Source organism: Leucoraja erinacea, chromosome 29, assembly GCF_028641065.1.
Source record: "Leucoraja erinacea ecotype New England chromosome 29, Leri_hhj_1, whole genome shotgun sequence".
Classification (NCBI taxonomy): domain Eukaryota; kingdom Metazoa; phylum Chordata; class Chondrichthyes; order Rajiformes; family Rajidae; genus Leucoraja; species Leucoraja erinaceus.
In genome coordinates this window covers 3,807,616-3,824,619 of record NC_073405.1, presented here as the reverse complement: position 1 = coordinate 3,824,619, position 17,004 = coordinate 3,807,616, and the positions used below count along the sequence as shown (strand labels likewise).

General features: G+C 46.4%; 2 protein-coding genes across 3 annotated transcripts in view; one reads left to right on the top strand and one right to left on the bottom strand.

The window, feature by feature from the left end:
• Positions 1–1,552: 1,552 nt before the first annotated feature.
• On the bottom strand, positions 1,553–7,457 carry lsm7 (LSM7 homolog, U6 small nuclear RNA and mRNA degradation associated). Its single transcript, XM_055658231.1, has 3 exons — positions 7,265–7,457; positions 3,796–3,867; positions 1,553–2,646 (listed from the first exon to the last, which is right to left on the bottom strand). The coding sequence occupies exons 1-3, from the start codon at positions 7,455–7,457 to the stop codon at positions 2,504–2,506; spliced, it is 408 nt and encodes a 135-aa protein (XP_055514206.1). The 3' UTR covers positions 1,553–2,503.
• A 790-nt stretch (positions 7,458–8,247) lies between these two features.
• The window catches only part of sppl2 (signal peptide peptidase-like 2), a 44,206-nt gene continuing 35,449 nt past the window's right edge, over positions 8,248–17,004 (top strand). The window contains exons 1-3 of one of the 2 annotated variants that reach the window (XM_055658356.1): positions 8,248–8,434; positions 9,693–9,812; positions 11,811–11,993. In XM_055658356.1, the coding sequence (XP_055514331.1) occupies positions 8,342–8,434; positions 9,693–9,812; positions 11,811–11,993 (396 nt within the window). In that variant the 5' untranslated portion in view covers positions 8,248–8,341. The remainder of the gene's footprint in view (positions 8,435–9,692; positions 9,813–11,810; positions 11,994–17,004) is intronic. The other variant, XM_055658357.1, reaches the window with a different exon arrangement.

Below are 17,004 nucleotides of genomic sequence, written 5' to 3'. Positions count from 1 at the left end.
GAGATATAGATGATGATGTAGAGCTACAGAACAATGAATGAAAGATATGCAAAAAAGTAACGATGATAAAGGAAATAGACCATTGTTAGCTGTTTGTTGGGTGAAAACAAGGAGCTGATGCGACTTGGGTGGGGGAGCGTTGAAGAGAGAGGGAATGTCGGGGTTACTAGCAAAATTAGTATTCATACCACTGGGCTGTAATATGTAAAAATGTAATTTTTGGTTGTGGAGAGGATGTTTCCACTAGTGGGAGAGTCTAGGACTAAAGGTCACAGCCTCAGAATTAATAGACGTTCTTTTAGGAAGGAGATGAGGAGGAATTTCTTTAGTCAGAGGGTAGTGAATCCATGGAATTCTTTGCCACAGACGGCTGTGGAGGTTGTCAGTGGATATTTTTACAAGCGAAATATGAGATGCTGTTCCTCCAATTTGCGTTTAGCCTCACTCTGACAATGGAGGAGACCCAGGACACTGTATTTGCTCTATATGCCCGCCCTCTAAGCACTCCCATTCACTCAATGACCCGAAACCTTAATTCAGTCCCTCTCCCCCAGGATGCAGCCTGACCTGCTGGCTGTTTTGAGAATTCATGCCATTTTTATTTGAGATTTCCAGCATCTGCAATTCCTTTCCTCCCAACGCTTTGAATGTTTCCACTGTCTGAGCAAAAGATTCAATTTTATCTCAGTCAAAAACTGGTGAATTTCATTTTTTAACCCATTGGGCAAAACAAAACACGTAAGCAGTGGTTTTCAGAACCAAGGATAACCGATGTTAATGTCTGCTGAGCTTTACAGCCGTGTATCTCTGGCTTCTTAAAAGTTATCTCCACTCCTTCTCCCCCCTATTACAGGATTTACGTGACCCTTCTCGTACACTGCGTTCACAGTCTTAATTACAGCACCTGTTCATCGCGGTGTGTGTCTGTATCACATTGGCTTTGCACCATGTGAATTTGTGAATTTTACTCAGACAGCGCTCCCCCCGCTTGCCTTGTCCCCCGCCGGCATAACGGGCTGGTGAAGGAAGTGGTGTCTGTGTCTGTCCGACAGTCGCCTGCAAAAACGCCTAACTGGGACAGTCCCATTCCAGCGCCAGAGACCCGGGTTCGACCCTGACTACGGGTGCTGTCTGTACAGAGTTTGTACATTCTCCCAATGACTGCGTGGGTTTTCTCAGAGATCTTGGTTTCCTCCCACACTCCAGACATACTGGTTTGTAGGTAAAATTGCCTTGGTAAATGTAAAAATTGTGTGTGTGTGTGTGTGTGAGAGAGAGAGAGATTGTGTTAATATGCGGGGATCACAGGTCGGCGTGGTCCCAAGGGCATGTTTCTGCACTGGATCAAATGTTAAGTCATCGATCTGTTTTTATTTACGTCGCATTTTCAGACACTTTTACAGATCATAACCACTCGTGACAACCTCCAAACACGAGTTCAAAAGGGAAAACATCATCTCGTCTTCTGATCTGAGATGGGGTTTTTTTTTTAAACTGGAGCAGCACAAATTATTTTCAATGCAGCAAAATAACACAGAATCAACAACGAATATTGGAAAAACAAGAGTTTATTGTACACATTGGACAATTTTTAGCAATCCATCCTGGCCCAGCTTGAAAATGTAAACGGGAACAAATCAAATCTCAAAAAAGACTTGCATTAAATAAAGTTTCTATGCAAGACTCCAACACAAGTTACTGAAATGTTATTCACAAACATCTGGAACAACTATTTAGAGTTTTCTCTTTCTTTTTTATTATAAAAGGAATTGAGTAAAAGTATTTTGAGAAAATAAAAGACGTCTCCAGAAATGTTGGTTCATTTTACATAAACAATGTCAATGAAAAGTATAAAACTGCAGGTTTCTAAATCAGCTGGTTTTGTTAACAAAAGTGTCTTTCACTGGTGATTATTGCTGGGTCTATCCAGCTGCAGTTGACATGACTGCAGTGCCAGAGGGGGCTCAGCATTCTGAAAATAAGCATGGAAAATGCTGGACATGCTCTAAAGGTCAAGCAGCATCAGAGGACAGAGAAAGCGTTCACAATTCAGATCAATGTCCTTGGAAAAAGGTCTCCGATCTGAAACATTGCTTCCTCTACCAAAGCTGCCCAATTTGCTAAGTAGCCAAGAGTTTCTGGCTATTATTTCAGTTAATAGCAAGAAACGATTGCGGTTTTTTTTGCTTATTAAACTTCTCCATTTGCACTGGCCGTGCTTCATTTCTGGATGCTGTGACCACTGCCCTATAAAAAAAAGCACCACTTCTCAGCTTACAGGTAATAGAACCAATGCCATTATGCATAACTTGGCAATGAGTTTGTGATTGATCTGTCCACATCTCTTGCTTGCCACCCACACCACTTAGCCGGTTTAGCACACACAGTTAGAAACCTCCCCGCGCTGGTGATAATAGAAGTCCCATCTGACACATCAGCTTTGGCTAATGGATAAAACCAACTAAATTGAAATCCTGAGATCTGGTGACGAGCCGTTTCCAGGCTAACCATCCTGCTGCTGAATGAAGGGGTTTGGAATGGCCTCCATGCCATCTTGCGGGCAGATTAGAACTACTGAAGTCCCCCTGCACACAACCAAGCCAAGTTGGCGCGTGTCTTCAGTCAATTTGTATTGGTCATCTGGATCTGAAAGTCATTAGCACAATTTATACTTTAGCTCCAAACATCCAGCTCTACAACACAACACATGGCACAGAACACACTGGGCAAATTTAAAGATGAAATGCAAACCCCTCAACTTAAAAAGATAAAAATATTTATAATGTTTAGTTGAAGCAGCACAGTTATACTAGTTTGTCCAAATCTGCTATACTGCCATCTTAAGCATCAATGTTATCTCACTCCCAGCATATTAGAACAAAGTAATTAGTGTCAATATGCCTTTTTTCTACTAAGAGAAATACCAAATGGATTAGCGTTAGATTCCAGCACCAAGACATCCTTGGGGCTCCCAAATACTCACGCCTCATTGACAGTGAAAACTCCAACCGGATTCTCTGCACACTGATTCAGCAACATACTCTGGTGCTGTATGGCAGTGACTCTACCGCTGCGCCATTGTGCCGTCCATGTTATCACATAACCTTTCAGTACAATTAAGCAAGGTAGCCGAGAGCAAATCGGACATTCTTGTTATTGAGGGAGTGCAGCGTAGGTTTACAAGGTTAATTCCTGGGATGGCGGGACAGTCATATATCACCGAGGTAATGGAGTGGCTGGGCTTGTACACTCTGGAATTTAGAAGGATGAGAGGGATTCTTATTGAAACATACAAGATTATTAAGGGTTTGGACACTCTAGAGGCAGGAAACATGTTCCCAATGTTGGGGGACTCCAGAACCAGTTTAAGGGATAAGCTATTTAGAACAGAGATGAGGAAACACTTTTTCCACAGAGTTGTGAGTCTGTGGAGTTCTCTGCCTCAGAGGGCGGTGGAGGCCAGTTCTCTGGATACTTTCAAGAGCGAGCTAGATAGGGCTCTTAAAGATAGCAGAGTCAGGGGATATGGGGAGAAGGCAGGAATGGGATACTGAATGGGGATGATCAGCCATGATCACATTGAATGGCAGTGCTGGCTCGAAGGGCCGAATGGCCTACTGCTGCACCTATTGTCTAAACTAAGTTAAGAGAGCCTCGGGATTCTTCTTTGGGGTCTACCTAAAGTTATATATTCACAAGGAAGCAGCGGCTGAATATACTGAACCCTCAAGTGATGTTATGCCATGGGTTCTATGCAGCTCATTTTATTACAAAAAACATTCATTTTTATCTTACCTCTCACATACTCTATAGTTCCATCCAACACAAGATTGAGGAGTGGGTCAAAGCCTTTCAAAATCCCACTGGCTGTGGAAGCGAAAAATAATTATGGCGATCAAATCATTTTTCTATGATCAGACTCCCCCCCCCCATGTATCTGTTGAACTATTTAAATGTTGGGATAGTCCTAGCCTCAACTTCCTCCTCCGGTTGCTTGTTCCATACACCCATGACATTTGTGTGAAAAACGTGCCCCTCAAATTCCTATTAAATCTTTTCCTTCGCGTTAAACCTATGTCCCCTGGTCCTCGATTCACCTGCTCTCGGCAAGAGACTCTGTGCATTTACCCGACCTATTCCTCTCATGATACAACATATGTTCATATCAAGATGGCGTACATCAGGTGTGGGGGAAAGTTGCCAGCTGTGAACAGCTTGTGAACTCTCCTTCCTCCCACGCCCTTGGGAAGACCCCTAAAGTCCAGTGCTTAACTCAGGTAGCAGGACATGGCAACCTCAGCTGACAAGGTTGAGGGGCATCTGCTGGAGGTGATGCACGGTGCATTTGTGGTGATCACAGATCATCGTGTTGACAGAGGCGGCCACAGGAGGCCCTACAGCAGCCGGGTGAGCGAGTAAATCGAGTACAGTTTGTGGCAGCTGGAAGGATGAGGCGGCATTGAACTGGACTAGACCGACCCCTCCCTAGTTTATCGATCATCTGCTGCCAGACCACCAGGCTTTACTGCGAGAATATAAGAAATGACATTCCTCCTTGGGCCTAAATCAGACTTTTCAGAGACTTGGACGTTGCTGGGATGTGGCGACTCAGTGCGCTATTCCAGATGAGGATCTAGTACAGTATGATTATACTGAATAGCTTGCAGAAGAAGCATTTCACTGTATCTTCATTCCCGTGACAATGAATAAACTAAACCAATGCAAGAGGTTGAGGCGCACCCATCCGCCTCCTGCCCCTGTTCTTCCCAGCAAGAGAGGTCGCAGGTTTGGGCCATGTTATCAGAATAGCCTGATTGAGGAACTACAGTGCATTCTGTCATTGGTATAGACACTGTGAGCCAGTAATGGAGGGAACTGAATTTTAGGATGGTTGATTTGGGGGGAGGGAAGAAAGAGATTAGAAATCGAGTGAGCTGCTTTGTGCTAGATAGCGTTGGGTTTTTTGAGAATTGTTGCCACGGCATTCATACAGACGGCATGACATTAAGGGTCTGTCCCACTTGGGAGTCCTTTGCGCGTCACGCAGGTGGCGCAGTGAAGATTTTGTGCATCCCAAAATCCTGGGGCTCCGCGCACGACTGCATATGTCACCACGCGTAATGCACGCGTCGTGACCCGTAAATGATGTTGCATAAATGACGCCCAAGTGGGACAGGCCCTTTACACTCCTAACGTTTAGCCATGTCGATGGTGAAAAGGCCTTGGGTTATCAAGTTGCAAGTAACCCGCCACAGGGTATTCATCCCTTTATCGGCTCTTGAAACCATAGTATTTATGTGGCTGGTACAGTTGGGTTTCTGGTCAGTGGTAACAACAAGATATTAATGGTGGGAGAAAAAGTCAGTCATACAGCATGGAAACGGGCCCTTCGGCCCCAATTGCCCATGCTGCCCCAGTTCTACCAGTGTTTGGCCTATATCCCTCTAAACCCGTCAGTTGGAAATGGTCACCTTCTGGCATTTTTGTGGCAGAATGGTTCCCTTTTACTTTTCATAAAAGGCAGATCACTTACTAACCCAAGTATGTTTTACATTTTGAAACCTTTAACAAAATAAGCATAGAGTACTTCTGGTGGAAAATTAAAGGCGTCAAGAAATCAAGCAGGCAATTCGGGGGGGGGGGGGGGGGGGGGGGGGGGGGGGGGGGGAAAACAGGTCATTACATCCAAATTCAGAGTAACTGGAATTTATAGCTGAAAGGGGTGATTTAAGACAGGACCTGATGGTTAGTCACATAATGGGGAAAAAGGATGACAGGATGCAATGAAAGGCAAGGAATGACAGGTTTGACTATAATTAATTAGTGCCAAATGTTATATATATATCGTGCAATTACCCCAACCAGAAACGGTTTTCAATACAAATTGAATTGAACAATGTTACTACCATCGGGAATAAGATGCAAACTCTTCACTCTATCCATGGCCTATTTCTAAGCTCAACTCGACCCCACTCTGCCTGTCTACCTCATGCTAGACAACGTTCTTCCTCCCCCAACCACCGGGGAAGGGGGTACAAATTTCACCCTATGTCACGGTATTTTGTCAACGTCCAAGTACTTTAAATAATAAAGACAGACACAAAGTGCTGGAGTAACTCAGCGGGTCAGCCAGCATCTCTGGAGAAGAAGGATGGGTGACATTTCAGGCTCGGACCCCATCTCAGATAACAGTTACTTGTGTAATATTTAGATAATAGTAACTTATCTAATATCTAATTTCAAGAATCACTGGAGTCAGGCGTGGGTCCAGATGATTGGAAAATTGCCAATATTACCCAGCTGTACAAGAAGGGAGCAAAGCAGAATAGTGGGAAGTATATGGGCCAATTAGTCAGGACAGACAAAGAAGAGTCAGTAGATGTTGTATACCCAGATTTTCAGAAAGCCTTTGATAAGTGCCACATGGGAGGCTGCTACGGAAGATGAGGATCCATGGTATCAAAGGGCAGATACTAGCATGGATATCAGGTTGGCTGGATGGCAGAAGGCAAAGAGTGGCAATAAAGGGGGCTTTTTCTGGTTGGCTGCCAATGACTAGCGGAGTCCCACAGGGCTCGGTGCTGGGGCCGCTGCTCTTCACGTTGTATAATAATGATTTGGATGAGGTGATTGAAGGCTTTGTGGTTAAGCTTGCGGATGATATGAAAATAGGTGGTGCAGATTGAGGAAGCTGGGACTCTGCAGAAACACTTGGGATAGGTTGGGAAAGTGGGCAAAGAAGTGTCAGATGGAATATAGAGTAACGAAGTGTGGAGTCATGCATTTTGGTAGTAGGAAGAAAGGCGTATTTTCTAAATGGGGAGAGAATTCAGAAATCCGATGTGCAAAGGGACTTGGGAGTGCTGGTGTAGGACTTCCTTGAAACATACAGAATAGTGAATGGCTTGGATAGAGTGGATGTGGGAGAGTCTAGGACTAAAGGCCATAGCCTCAGAATTAAAGGATGTTCTTTCAGGAAGGAGATGGAGGAATTTCTTTAGTCAGAGGGTGGTGAATCTGCGGAATACTTTGCCACAGAAGGCTGTGGAGGCAAAGTCAGTGGATATATTTAAGGCGGAGATAGACTCTTGTTTAGGACAGGTGTCTGGGGTTATGGGGAGAAGGCAGGAAAATGGGGTTAAGAGAATGATTGAATAGCTGCATGTCCTCATTCTACTCCTATCTCTTATGATCTTACGATTGAAATGATAATTACTTGGTTAATATTTAGGTGATAGTCACATATCTACAAGTTCAACGTTACCTTCTCGTCCACCTTGAAATTTCACGCGGATTGTCTTATCTATGTACTTGGAGAGGTCGAGAATGCTCTCCTTCTTCTTCTTCTCCTTGTCCTGAATTGAAGAGGCAGAAGAATTATTGTCAGCGGCGCAAAAAAAAAATATGAAACAATGCCGAGCTTCATGACGACCCGTGAACCTCAAGCGGGGGGTCATCTCAAGGGGAGACGGGGGAGACAGGGTGGGGTGGGGGAGACACAGTGGAGAGCGGGTGGGGGAGACGGGGGGGGCAGACGGGGCGGGGGGGGGGAGACGGCGGGGGGGGGGGGGCGGGACGGGGGGGGGGGGGGGGGACGGGGGGGGGGGGGGAGACGGGGGGGGGGGGGGGGAGGACGGCGGGGGGGGGGGGGGGGAGACGGCGGGGGGGGGGGGGGAGAGACGGGGGGGGGGGGGGGGAGACGGGCGGCCGCGGAGAGCGCGGCGCCGGGGGTGAGGTGCAACGGGGGGGGGGGGGGGGGGGGGGGAGACGGGGGGGGGGGGGGGAGGGGAGGGCGGGGGGGGGGGGGGAGACGGCGGGGGGGGGAGACGGCGGGGGGGAGGGGGGGGGACCTCGGGCCTCTGGGTGAGCGGACAGGGGCCTGGTTCTAGCCGTGACCAGACCCTCCCGGAAGCCGCGACCCTATGGGGGGGGGGGCGGCTTGAACCCTCCGACCACCGGGAGAGCGGGTAATGGCGGGGACCAGGCCCGGGCCCTCCGGGAGCCGCGACTCTCCACACGGCGGCAAGGCAAGGCCAGGCCGGGGCGGGCAGGGCTAACCGAGCCCGGTGCTGCCCGGGTGGGGTGGGGGGGATGTGTTTCCCGCCCTCACTCACTCACCGCCCCTCTCCTCGCCCGCCGGCCCCCGTCACCCCTCCCCCTCCTTCCCTCTCCCGCCGACGTTTAACCCCGCGCGGCGCGGCGCGTCCCCGTGAAGCGCGTCAGCGGCGCCGCTCCCGCGTGCGTGCCCGTGCCCGCGCCCGCGCCGTGGGCGAGCAGCGACAGCAACAGCAGCGACGGCCGGCGGCGGCGGCGGCAAACAGACAGTCACCTCACCGCGTCCATGGGAGCGGACGAGCGGCGGCCGAGGCCGGGGCCGAGCGGGAATAAGATGGCGCTGGCGCTGCTGCTGATGATCGCGCTGCAGCTTCCCCAGGTCAGCGGCGGGACACGGGCACGGACACGGACACGGGACACGGACACGGGACACGGACACGGGCACGGGACACGGGCCACGGACACGGACACGGACACGGGCACGGACACGGGACACGGACACGGACACGGACACGGGGGACAAGGGACATGGACGACCCCTGAGTACTCCCCTCATCCGTATCCTCCCCCCCCCTCATCCGTATCCCCATCCCCTCGTCCGTATCCCCATCCCCTCATCTGTATCCGCCCTCCTCATCTGTATCCCCCTCTCATCCATATCCCACCTCATCTGTATCTCCCCTCCCCCCCTCATCTATATCTGCCTCCTCATCTGTATATCTCCCTCTCATCCATATCCCCCCTCATCTGTATCTCCCCTCCCCTCATCTGTGTATCCACCCCTCATCTGTGTATCCACCCCTCATCCGTATCTCCCCTCATCCGTACCCCCCCCCCCCCCCCCCATCCGTATCTCCCCTCCCCTCATCCGTAGCCCCCCTCATCCATATCCGTACAACTTTAGGGTGTGCACGCCATACGCAAGAAGAAGAAGGGCACATGTCTTCCCCCCGGGGCTTGTGACCCACCCTCGTGTTGTGTGTCTCCCACTCCCAGGGCCATGTCTTCACCCCCCGCCCCCCACCTTACTCTCCCTCATCCCCTACAGCAGGGGTTCCCAACCTTTTTCGTCCCGTTTACCCCCTGGCAACTTTAATAGCACATCACAATGTTATTTCACTTATTTATGAACAACTAATGATGAACAGATACTGGTGTACCAGAACACAGTCGGTCAATGAGGAAATAATATGTACAAATCCAGAATCAACAAATTTGCCCCCTTGGGTAGGCGAAACATACCCCCGGGGGTAAATTTACCTCAGGTTGGGAATTCTTGCCCTACAAGATGGAGTTTACTCCTAAACTCTCATTACATTAACTATTTCTTGCCAGGCAATTTTCATGGCAGTCAAGTGATGTGTCTATGTGTAGTTATATTCTCTCTGACCAAATGCTATTGATTGCCACAGCCTGTGATGCAGCTATTTATTCCCTGATTACTATTTATTTTGGGCCTTTCAGATAAACCGTCAATATATTCAAATGATACAGAGAAAAATGAAGAGGGTGCACAGTTATCTTGTGTCTGTCAGCTGGTGTTCCAGCTGTGCATTTAAATTAAACATAGCAGATGTCATTTATACTTTTTACATTTGGAGCTGACAATATGATGCATTTTGCTTTGCAATGCGCAGGTCCTGGCTGAGTATGGGATGGTCAACGTGCTGTCGGATAAAGAGCATGGAAGTGCAAAAGATTACTGTATCCAGTTCAACCCCTCCTGGGCATATTTACCTCATGATCTCAGTAAAGCAGTAAGTATAGAAGTATGGATGGATTCGATAGAACTCTGGATAAGATGATCATCATGTGCATCTACAACTTTCCCTGCCTGCTTGTTCCATGAATGGATCTTGTACTCCTGACACGGGAGTCCTGACAGTTCTATTTGTCATGGATATGGAAGCTATGGAAATAAAGTCATACCACTGGAGCAACAAAACAAAGGGTCACAGTCACATAGTTCTACAGTACTGATACAGGCCCTTTGGCCCACTGTCTTATGACAATCATTTTACCCATCTAACTTAATCCCACTTGCCTGCATTAATTCCATATCCCTCTTCTCGACTCAAAGTGACACCCATTGATTCTGAAGAAGGGCCTTGACCCGAAACATCACCCATTCCTTCTCTCCAGAGATGCTGCCTGCCCCGCTGAGTTACTCCAGCATTTTGTGTCCATCTTCGGTGTAAACCAGCATCTGTAGTTCCTCCCTACACTGTTCGTGCAGCCCTAGTCTTCCTCGTTACATTGTTGTATTGCTCACAAAAGTGGTGCAGTCAGAGATTTTACCTCTGAGATTGAATGTGGACAGAGTTAAAAGTTAGATACTTTAAAAGGCTATAAGTTAATAACATTTCCAGGCTTCTAGTTTATGTAAATGCATGACATTTCAGAAATGACCTTGGATCTTAAAACAAAAACCCAAGGCTGCTGCAAAGTGTATTATCCAGTAATGTTCAAAGAGAGGGAGATTTTGTTTTAATGTGCGGCTTTAGCTGGCAATCTCTCACATCTAAGTGTAATGTTCTAGACATGCCTGTCATAATGCCACCAGTTCTTTTTGGTTTCTTGTTACATTTTTCACTGAAAGAATTTCAGTCATAAGCCACCATTTTCTCTGCGCTGCATGTCTCTGAATGGTTTCAACATGGCAGTTTAACAGATGCTCAGTCTGGATCGAGAAGCTTAAAAAATGTTGGTGGAATAAGAATCAAGAGGTGAATGCTGCTCCTGCCTAGCTTTCTTCTCGGTATCTTTCACTTTTAAGAATGAATAGATTTGAATCATTTAATGATCAGTTAGTTTTATGTCAATTTCACCCGAGTTCAAAAAACCTTTTCACACACAGGGTGGTGGGTGTATGGAACGAGCTGCCAGAGGTGGTAGTTGAGGCAGGTACTATCACGACATTTAGTAAAAAAAAACATTTGGACAAGTACATGGATAAGATAGGTTTGGAGGGATATGGGCCAAATGCAGGCAGGTGGGACTAGAATAGATGGGGCACTTTGGTCAGCTGGGCAAGTTGGGCTGAAGGGCCTGCTTCTACGCTGTATGACTATGATAAGTACGCCAATTACTTAATCATATAGCATGGAAACAGGCCGTTCAGCCCAACCATCTAAGCTAGCCCCGGCTTTGGCCCATATCTCCCTAAATGTCAATGAGTTGGGTCAAGACCCTGCATCAGGACAACCCTCATCACAGAGCTATTCAGCCTATCATGTTCATGACAACCTTTGTTCCTATCTACTCTAATCTAATCTAAACGCTTTTGGTCTATATCTAGCTGGCCTATTCAAGTTCCTGTCTAACTGTTCCTTAAATGTAACGATTGTATCCGCTTGCACCACCTCTTCTGGCAACAAGCAACAGTGTAGTTAAAAACAGTGTAATTAAAAAAAATCTCCTTAAATTCCTTTTAAATCTGCTTCATCTCATCTTAAACCCATGCCCACTTGATATCTGTATTATAGAGAAAAGATTCTGACTGTGTACCCGATCAATGCCTCCTACAATTTTATATACCTCTAACAAGTCGTTTCGCTCCAGGTAAAATAAGTCCAGTTATCTAATCTCTCCCCACAAGTTAAGCCATCCAATCTGAGCAACATCTGCACTCACACCAGCGCAAGGACATTGTATTATATGGACAAAGTAGGGAGCATTTTACGTTGACAAAAGGTGTTGCTTGAAAGCATCTTGCAATTTGTTTAACCTGCATCTAAAATGGAGTTCTTCTTCAGTCTCTCTTGCAGGTCCAAGATTTGACATCTTCCATGCTGTGCACACCATCAGATGTGCCGCTGCAAGGGTTTAACTACAGAATTGCGATGGTGATGCGTGGGAACTGTACATTCTATGATAAAGTGCGACTTGCACAAATCAACGGAGCCAAGGGTCTGATCATCGTCAGCAGAGAGAGCCTGGTAAGACAAGTGAGAGAGTAAAATTGATCAAGAAGGAACTGCAGATGCTGGAAAATCAAAGGTAGACAAAAGTGCTGGAGAAACTCAGCGGGTGCGGTAGCATCTGTGGAGCAACATCTGCACTAACACAAGCTCCATAGATGCTGCCACACCCGCTGAGTTTCTCCAGAGAGTAAAATTGTTCTGGTTTGGCTGAAAGTGGCTGTCATGAATTTCATGTTACCCTTGATACCTGTTAATCTTGAGTGCGTAAGAAGTCAACGGCAAAGGTTTCTCAACAATAATGAACGGAAACCCTGTCCACTTGTCCCCCAGTCTGCCTCCACCTCACTCTTCCTTTGTTTTAGCAAGGATATGTCTGGTGCTGTTTCATTTCGCATGGAGTGCTAAGGCTGATGAAGGGCCTATGTTATGTACTCGGATTGAATTAGAGTTTTAGCTACCTCGAGAGTCTCCTATATAACAGGTTTCAAGGTGGCCATTTTCATGTAGCTTGCCAAAGCTTTTGCAAATTAATGACATTTAGTTGGTCCAAGCTTAATCATCATCTGTGGGTGTCCTTCAGATTTCTGATGGAACTTGGAGCAACAAGGGTCCAAACCTGCAACGTCACCTGTCCATTTCCACCAATGCTGCCTGACCTGCTGAGTTCCCCCAGTAGTTTGTTTACTGCTCAGGACATTCGGAGCTGGTGTGCTTCGCAGTTTATGCCTTGTGTTTATAGTTGCACATTGTCCTCATTCATTGATTGAAGAAGATTTGGCCGCACCATTCATATATGATGCAGCACAGTCATTTTGATGTGGGTTTAAACCCAGTGGGTCCCCTGAAAGAATCAACATTGAGTCTCAGCATCAAAGTTGAGTGTGACAGTCTCCAGAGATGCTGCTTGACCTGCTGAGTTACTCCAGCACTTTATGTCTATCTTGCGTTTGTTATGTTTGAGAAATGTGATTTAAAAATATATATATTGGATGAGATGATTGGCAGTGTTCAATTCCTTGCCAATTAGAATAATTTTATTCAGTTGATCTAGTTAAAGAAATATGATGTCTGAAAGTTACAGAAAAGTACAAAGGATTTAATCATTAAAGAACTGCAGATGCTGGAAATATCGAAGGTAGACAAAAATGCTGGAGAAACTCAGCGGGTGAAGTGGCATCTATGGAGCGAAGGAATAGGTGATGTTTCGGGTCGAGACCCTTCTTCAGACTGTGAGCACCAAGTGTACTCCACCCGTTCTGCTGCCTTTCTCCATTTAGATAATGATCTCCCTTTCGATTCCTCTTGCCAAAGTGCATTACCTCATGCTTTCCCTCACCGATCCACTCACCCAGCCTATCTGCATCCAGCTGCAGACTCCTAATATACTCATCACAACGTTTTACCTCTTTCCGTGAAGTTGGCAAGCCTGGATACCTTGCACATCGTCCCAACCTCTTGGTCAGTAACATAAATTGTAAATGATTTAGTCAAGAACTAATTCTTGGCTCCCAATAGTGATATCCTTTCAGCCTGAAAAGACTAATTTATGCTGACTCTTATGTTCTCTGTCTTAATGAGCCATAAATTCACGTTAAAGTACTTTCCCTAATATCTTGAACTCTATCCTGTGCCTTACTTGAAGCATCTTGTCAAATATTTTCTGAAAACAAGAGAAAAAAACACTATATCTGCAGGGTCCTCTCTTTCAACTCTGCTTGTTACATCCTAGAGTCAGTAACAGATTTCTTAAACCGAAGATAGACACAAAAAGCTGGAGTAACTCAGCGGGTCAGACAGCATCTCTGGAGAAAAGGAATAGATAGATGATGTATCGGGTCGAAACTCTTCTTGAGACTGAGAGTCAGGGGAAAGGGAAATGAGAGATATCGATGGTGATATAGAAAGATATAGAACAAATGAATTAAATATATACAAAAAAGTAACGATGATAAAGGAACAGGCCACTGTTAGCCATGGGTGAGGTGAAAACGAGTTACAGACAATGAGACTCACTAGGACGATATTCAAACGAGTACAACAACTAGGACGGGGGAGGGACGGAGCGAGAGACAGGGGATGCGAGTGTTAATTTAAATTAGAGAAATCAATGTTCATACTAGGAACTACGGATGCTGGTTTAAACCAAACATAGACACAAAATGCTGGAGTAACTCAGCGGGACAGGCAGCATCACTGGAGAGAAGGAATGGGTGACGTTTCGGGTCGAGACCCTTCTTCAGACTGAAGAAGGGTCTCGACCTGAAACGTCACCCATATCTTCTCTCCAGAGATGCTGCCTGTCCCGCTGAGTTGCTCCAACATTTTGTGTCTACAATATTCATACTGCGGGACTGTAAGCTGCCCAAGCGAAATATGAGGTGCTGTTCCACCAATTTGCATTTGGCCTCACTCTGGAGTGAGATGGAGGAGGCCCAGGAGAGAAAGGTCAATGTGGGAATGTGAAGGGAGTACACAGATTTCTTAAACATGATTTACCTTTCACAAAATCATGTTGATTTGGTTTGATTACATTAAGCTTTTCTAAATAACTATTTCTCCAGTGATTTATTGATTCTGGTATTTTGCCAACAACAGCTATTAAGCTAACAGACCAAAATCTGTTGTAAGTTTTTTAAATCTTTCTCCCTTCTTGAATAATGGAATCAGTTTTTCAATCTGCTATTACCTTCCCAGGACGTGATGAGTTTTGAAAAAATCTTAATCAATGGCTCCATTATCTCAGCAGCCACTTCCTTGAAACTCTTTGTTGCAGGCCATCAGGACCAGGCAACATGTCTGCCATTAGTCCGATTGGTCTTTCTCAATACCTTGGTCCTCGTGTTAGTGATCCGTATTGCTTCTTCCACACTGTTGAAAACCAGCCGATCAGAATTGTTTGGGGATATTAGGAGTTCCCTCCACCACGAAGACTGGTGCGGGACACAAAATGCTGGAGTGGGGCGGCACTGTGGCGCAGTGGTAGAGTTACTGCCTCACAGCGCCAGAGACCCGGATTCGATCCTGACTACGGGCGCTGTCTGTACGGAGTTTGTACGTTCTCCCTGTGACCTGCGTGAGTTTTCTTAGGGATCTCTGGTTTTCTCCCACACTCCAAAGACATACAGGTTTGCAGGTTAATTGGCTTGGAATAATTGTAAATTGTCCCTAGTGTGCGTAGGATAGTGTTAGTGTGCGGGGATTGCAGTCGGCGCGGACTCGGTGGGCCAAAGGGCCTGTTTCCACACTATCTCTAACCTAAACCAACTCAGCGGGACATGCAACTGAGAGAAGGAATGGGCGATGTTTCGGGTCATGAAGACTAATGCAATGTTAATTTAACTGATCTGCCATTTCATTGTTTCCTGTTATTAATTCCCCAGCCTCACTCTCCAAATGTCCCAAACTTACCCAAGCTATCCTCTTCCTTTCTACAGAAGACTTGCTATTTGTTTTGATATTATCTGCCAGTTTTCCCTCAACTATTCTTCCTCATTAACTTTTTCATTTCTTACTTCGGGTTCTTGTGGAATTTCCAGTCCTCTGGTCTAACGTTAGACCATGCCACTTTTTATGGACATGTCGTTTCCTCTCACACAACCGATTCATAACCTCGTGGTCGTAAAGGAAATCAATGTTCACACTGCTGAATTGTAAGCTATCCAAGCGAAATATGAGGTGCTGTTCCTCCAATATCTGAGTCATAACCTCCCTACTCTTGTTCTTAATGCCCCTACTAGCAAAGAGTTCAGTTCAGTTTAGTTTATTGCCACGTGTACTGAGGTACAGTGAAAAATGTTTGCTGCGTGCTAACCACTCAGCGGAAAGACAATATATGATTACAATCGAGCCATTTACAGTACAGATATATGAGAAGGGAATCATGTTTTGTGCACCAATAACAACATCGTCCTGGTGTTAAACTCAATACCCTGAAGCTTTATGTTTAAGAAGGAACTGCAGATGCTGGAAAATCGAAGGTAGACAAAAGTGTTGGAGAAATTCAGTGGGTGCAGCAGCATCTTTGGAGCGAAGGAAATAGGCAACGTTTCGGGCTGAAACGTTGCCTATTTCCTTCACTCCATGGATGCTGCTGCACCTGCTGAGTTTCTCCAGCACTTTTGTTTACCCTGTAGCTTTATGTTGCTTGCAATGTCTCTAAAAATCATGCACTATGTCATTTTAATTCCCTGCAATCCCTGAACTCTGCAATCTCTTGCATTTAGGTTATATTTTGTTTCTTTTTTAAATTTTCCTGCCGAAATGGACAATTTGCGGATTTCTCACATTATACACGATTTGCAGATCTTTGCCTATTCATTTAACCACTCTACGTTCCTTTGTAGCCTCATTGTGTCCTCTTCACAGCATAATTCCCAACCATTGTGGCATTGATCCCGCGCCAACCAGCGATCCCCGCACATTTTACACTTGTACCAAGCCAATTAGCCTACAACTTGTATGCCGTAAGCCCCTGTCCCACTTAGGAAACCTGAACGGAAACCTCTGGAGACTTTGCGCCCCACCCAAGATTTCCGTGCAGTTCCTGGAGGTTGCAGGTGGTTGCTGGAGGTTGCAGGTAGTAGTGGAGACTGACAAAAACCTCCGGGAACCGCACGGAAACCTTGGGTGGGGCGCAATGTCGCCAGAGGTTTCCGTTCAGGTTTCCTAAGTGGGACAGGGGCATTAGGAGTGTGGGAGGAAACCGGAGATCTCGGAGAAAACCCACACGGTCATGGAGAGACCACACGGTCATGGAGAGAATGTATAAACTTCGTATAGACAGCACCCATAGTCAGGATAAAACCCCTGCCTCCAGCGCAGTAAGGCAGCAACTCTACCACTGCGCCATCGTGCCGCTCATATGATATGTATCCTATCCTATGTATGATAGGGTAGAGAGGCTTTAGGTTTGAGTATCCTCGACACTGTCGTGTCATTAAGTTGTGAGTTGAGCAATTCAGTGTGACTGGTTTTAAACTACACTAGTGCACAGTACTCAGCTGTGGAATGTATCGAGGATATTATT

Bases quoted from the DNA above. Each gene is read 5' to 3' on its own strand.
- lsm7 (XM_055658231.1), bottom strand. From the start codon at position 7,457: ATGACCCCCCGCTTGAGGTTCACGGGTCGTCATGAAGCTCGGCATTGT. The intron at 3,868-7,264 runs GTAACGTTGAAC...TCGCTTCCACAG, and splicing joins ATTTCAAGGTGGACGAGAAG to CCAGTGGGATTTTGAAAGGC. The intron at 2,647-3,795 runs GTAAGATAAAAA...AATGACTTTCAG, and splicing joins AACTATAGAGTATGTGAGAG to ATCCAGATGACCAATACAAA.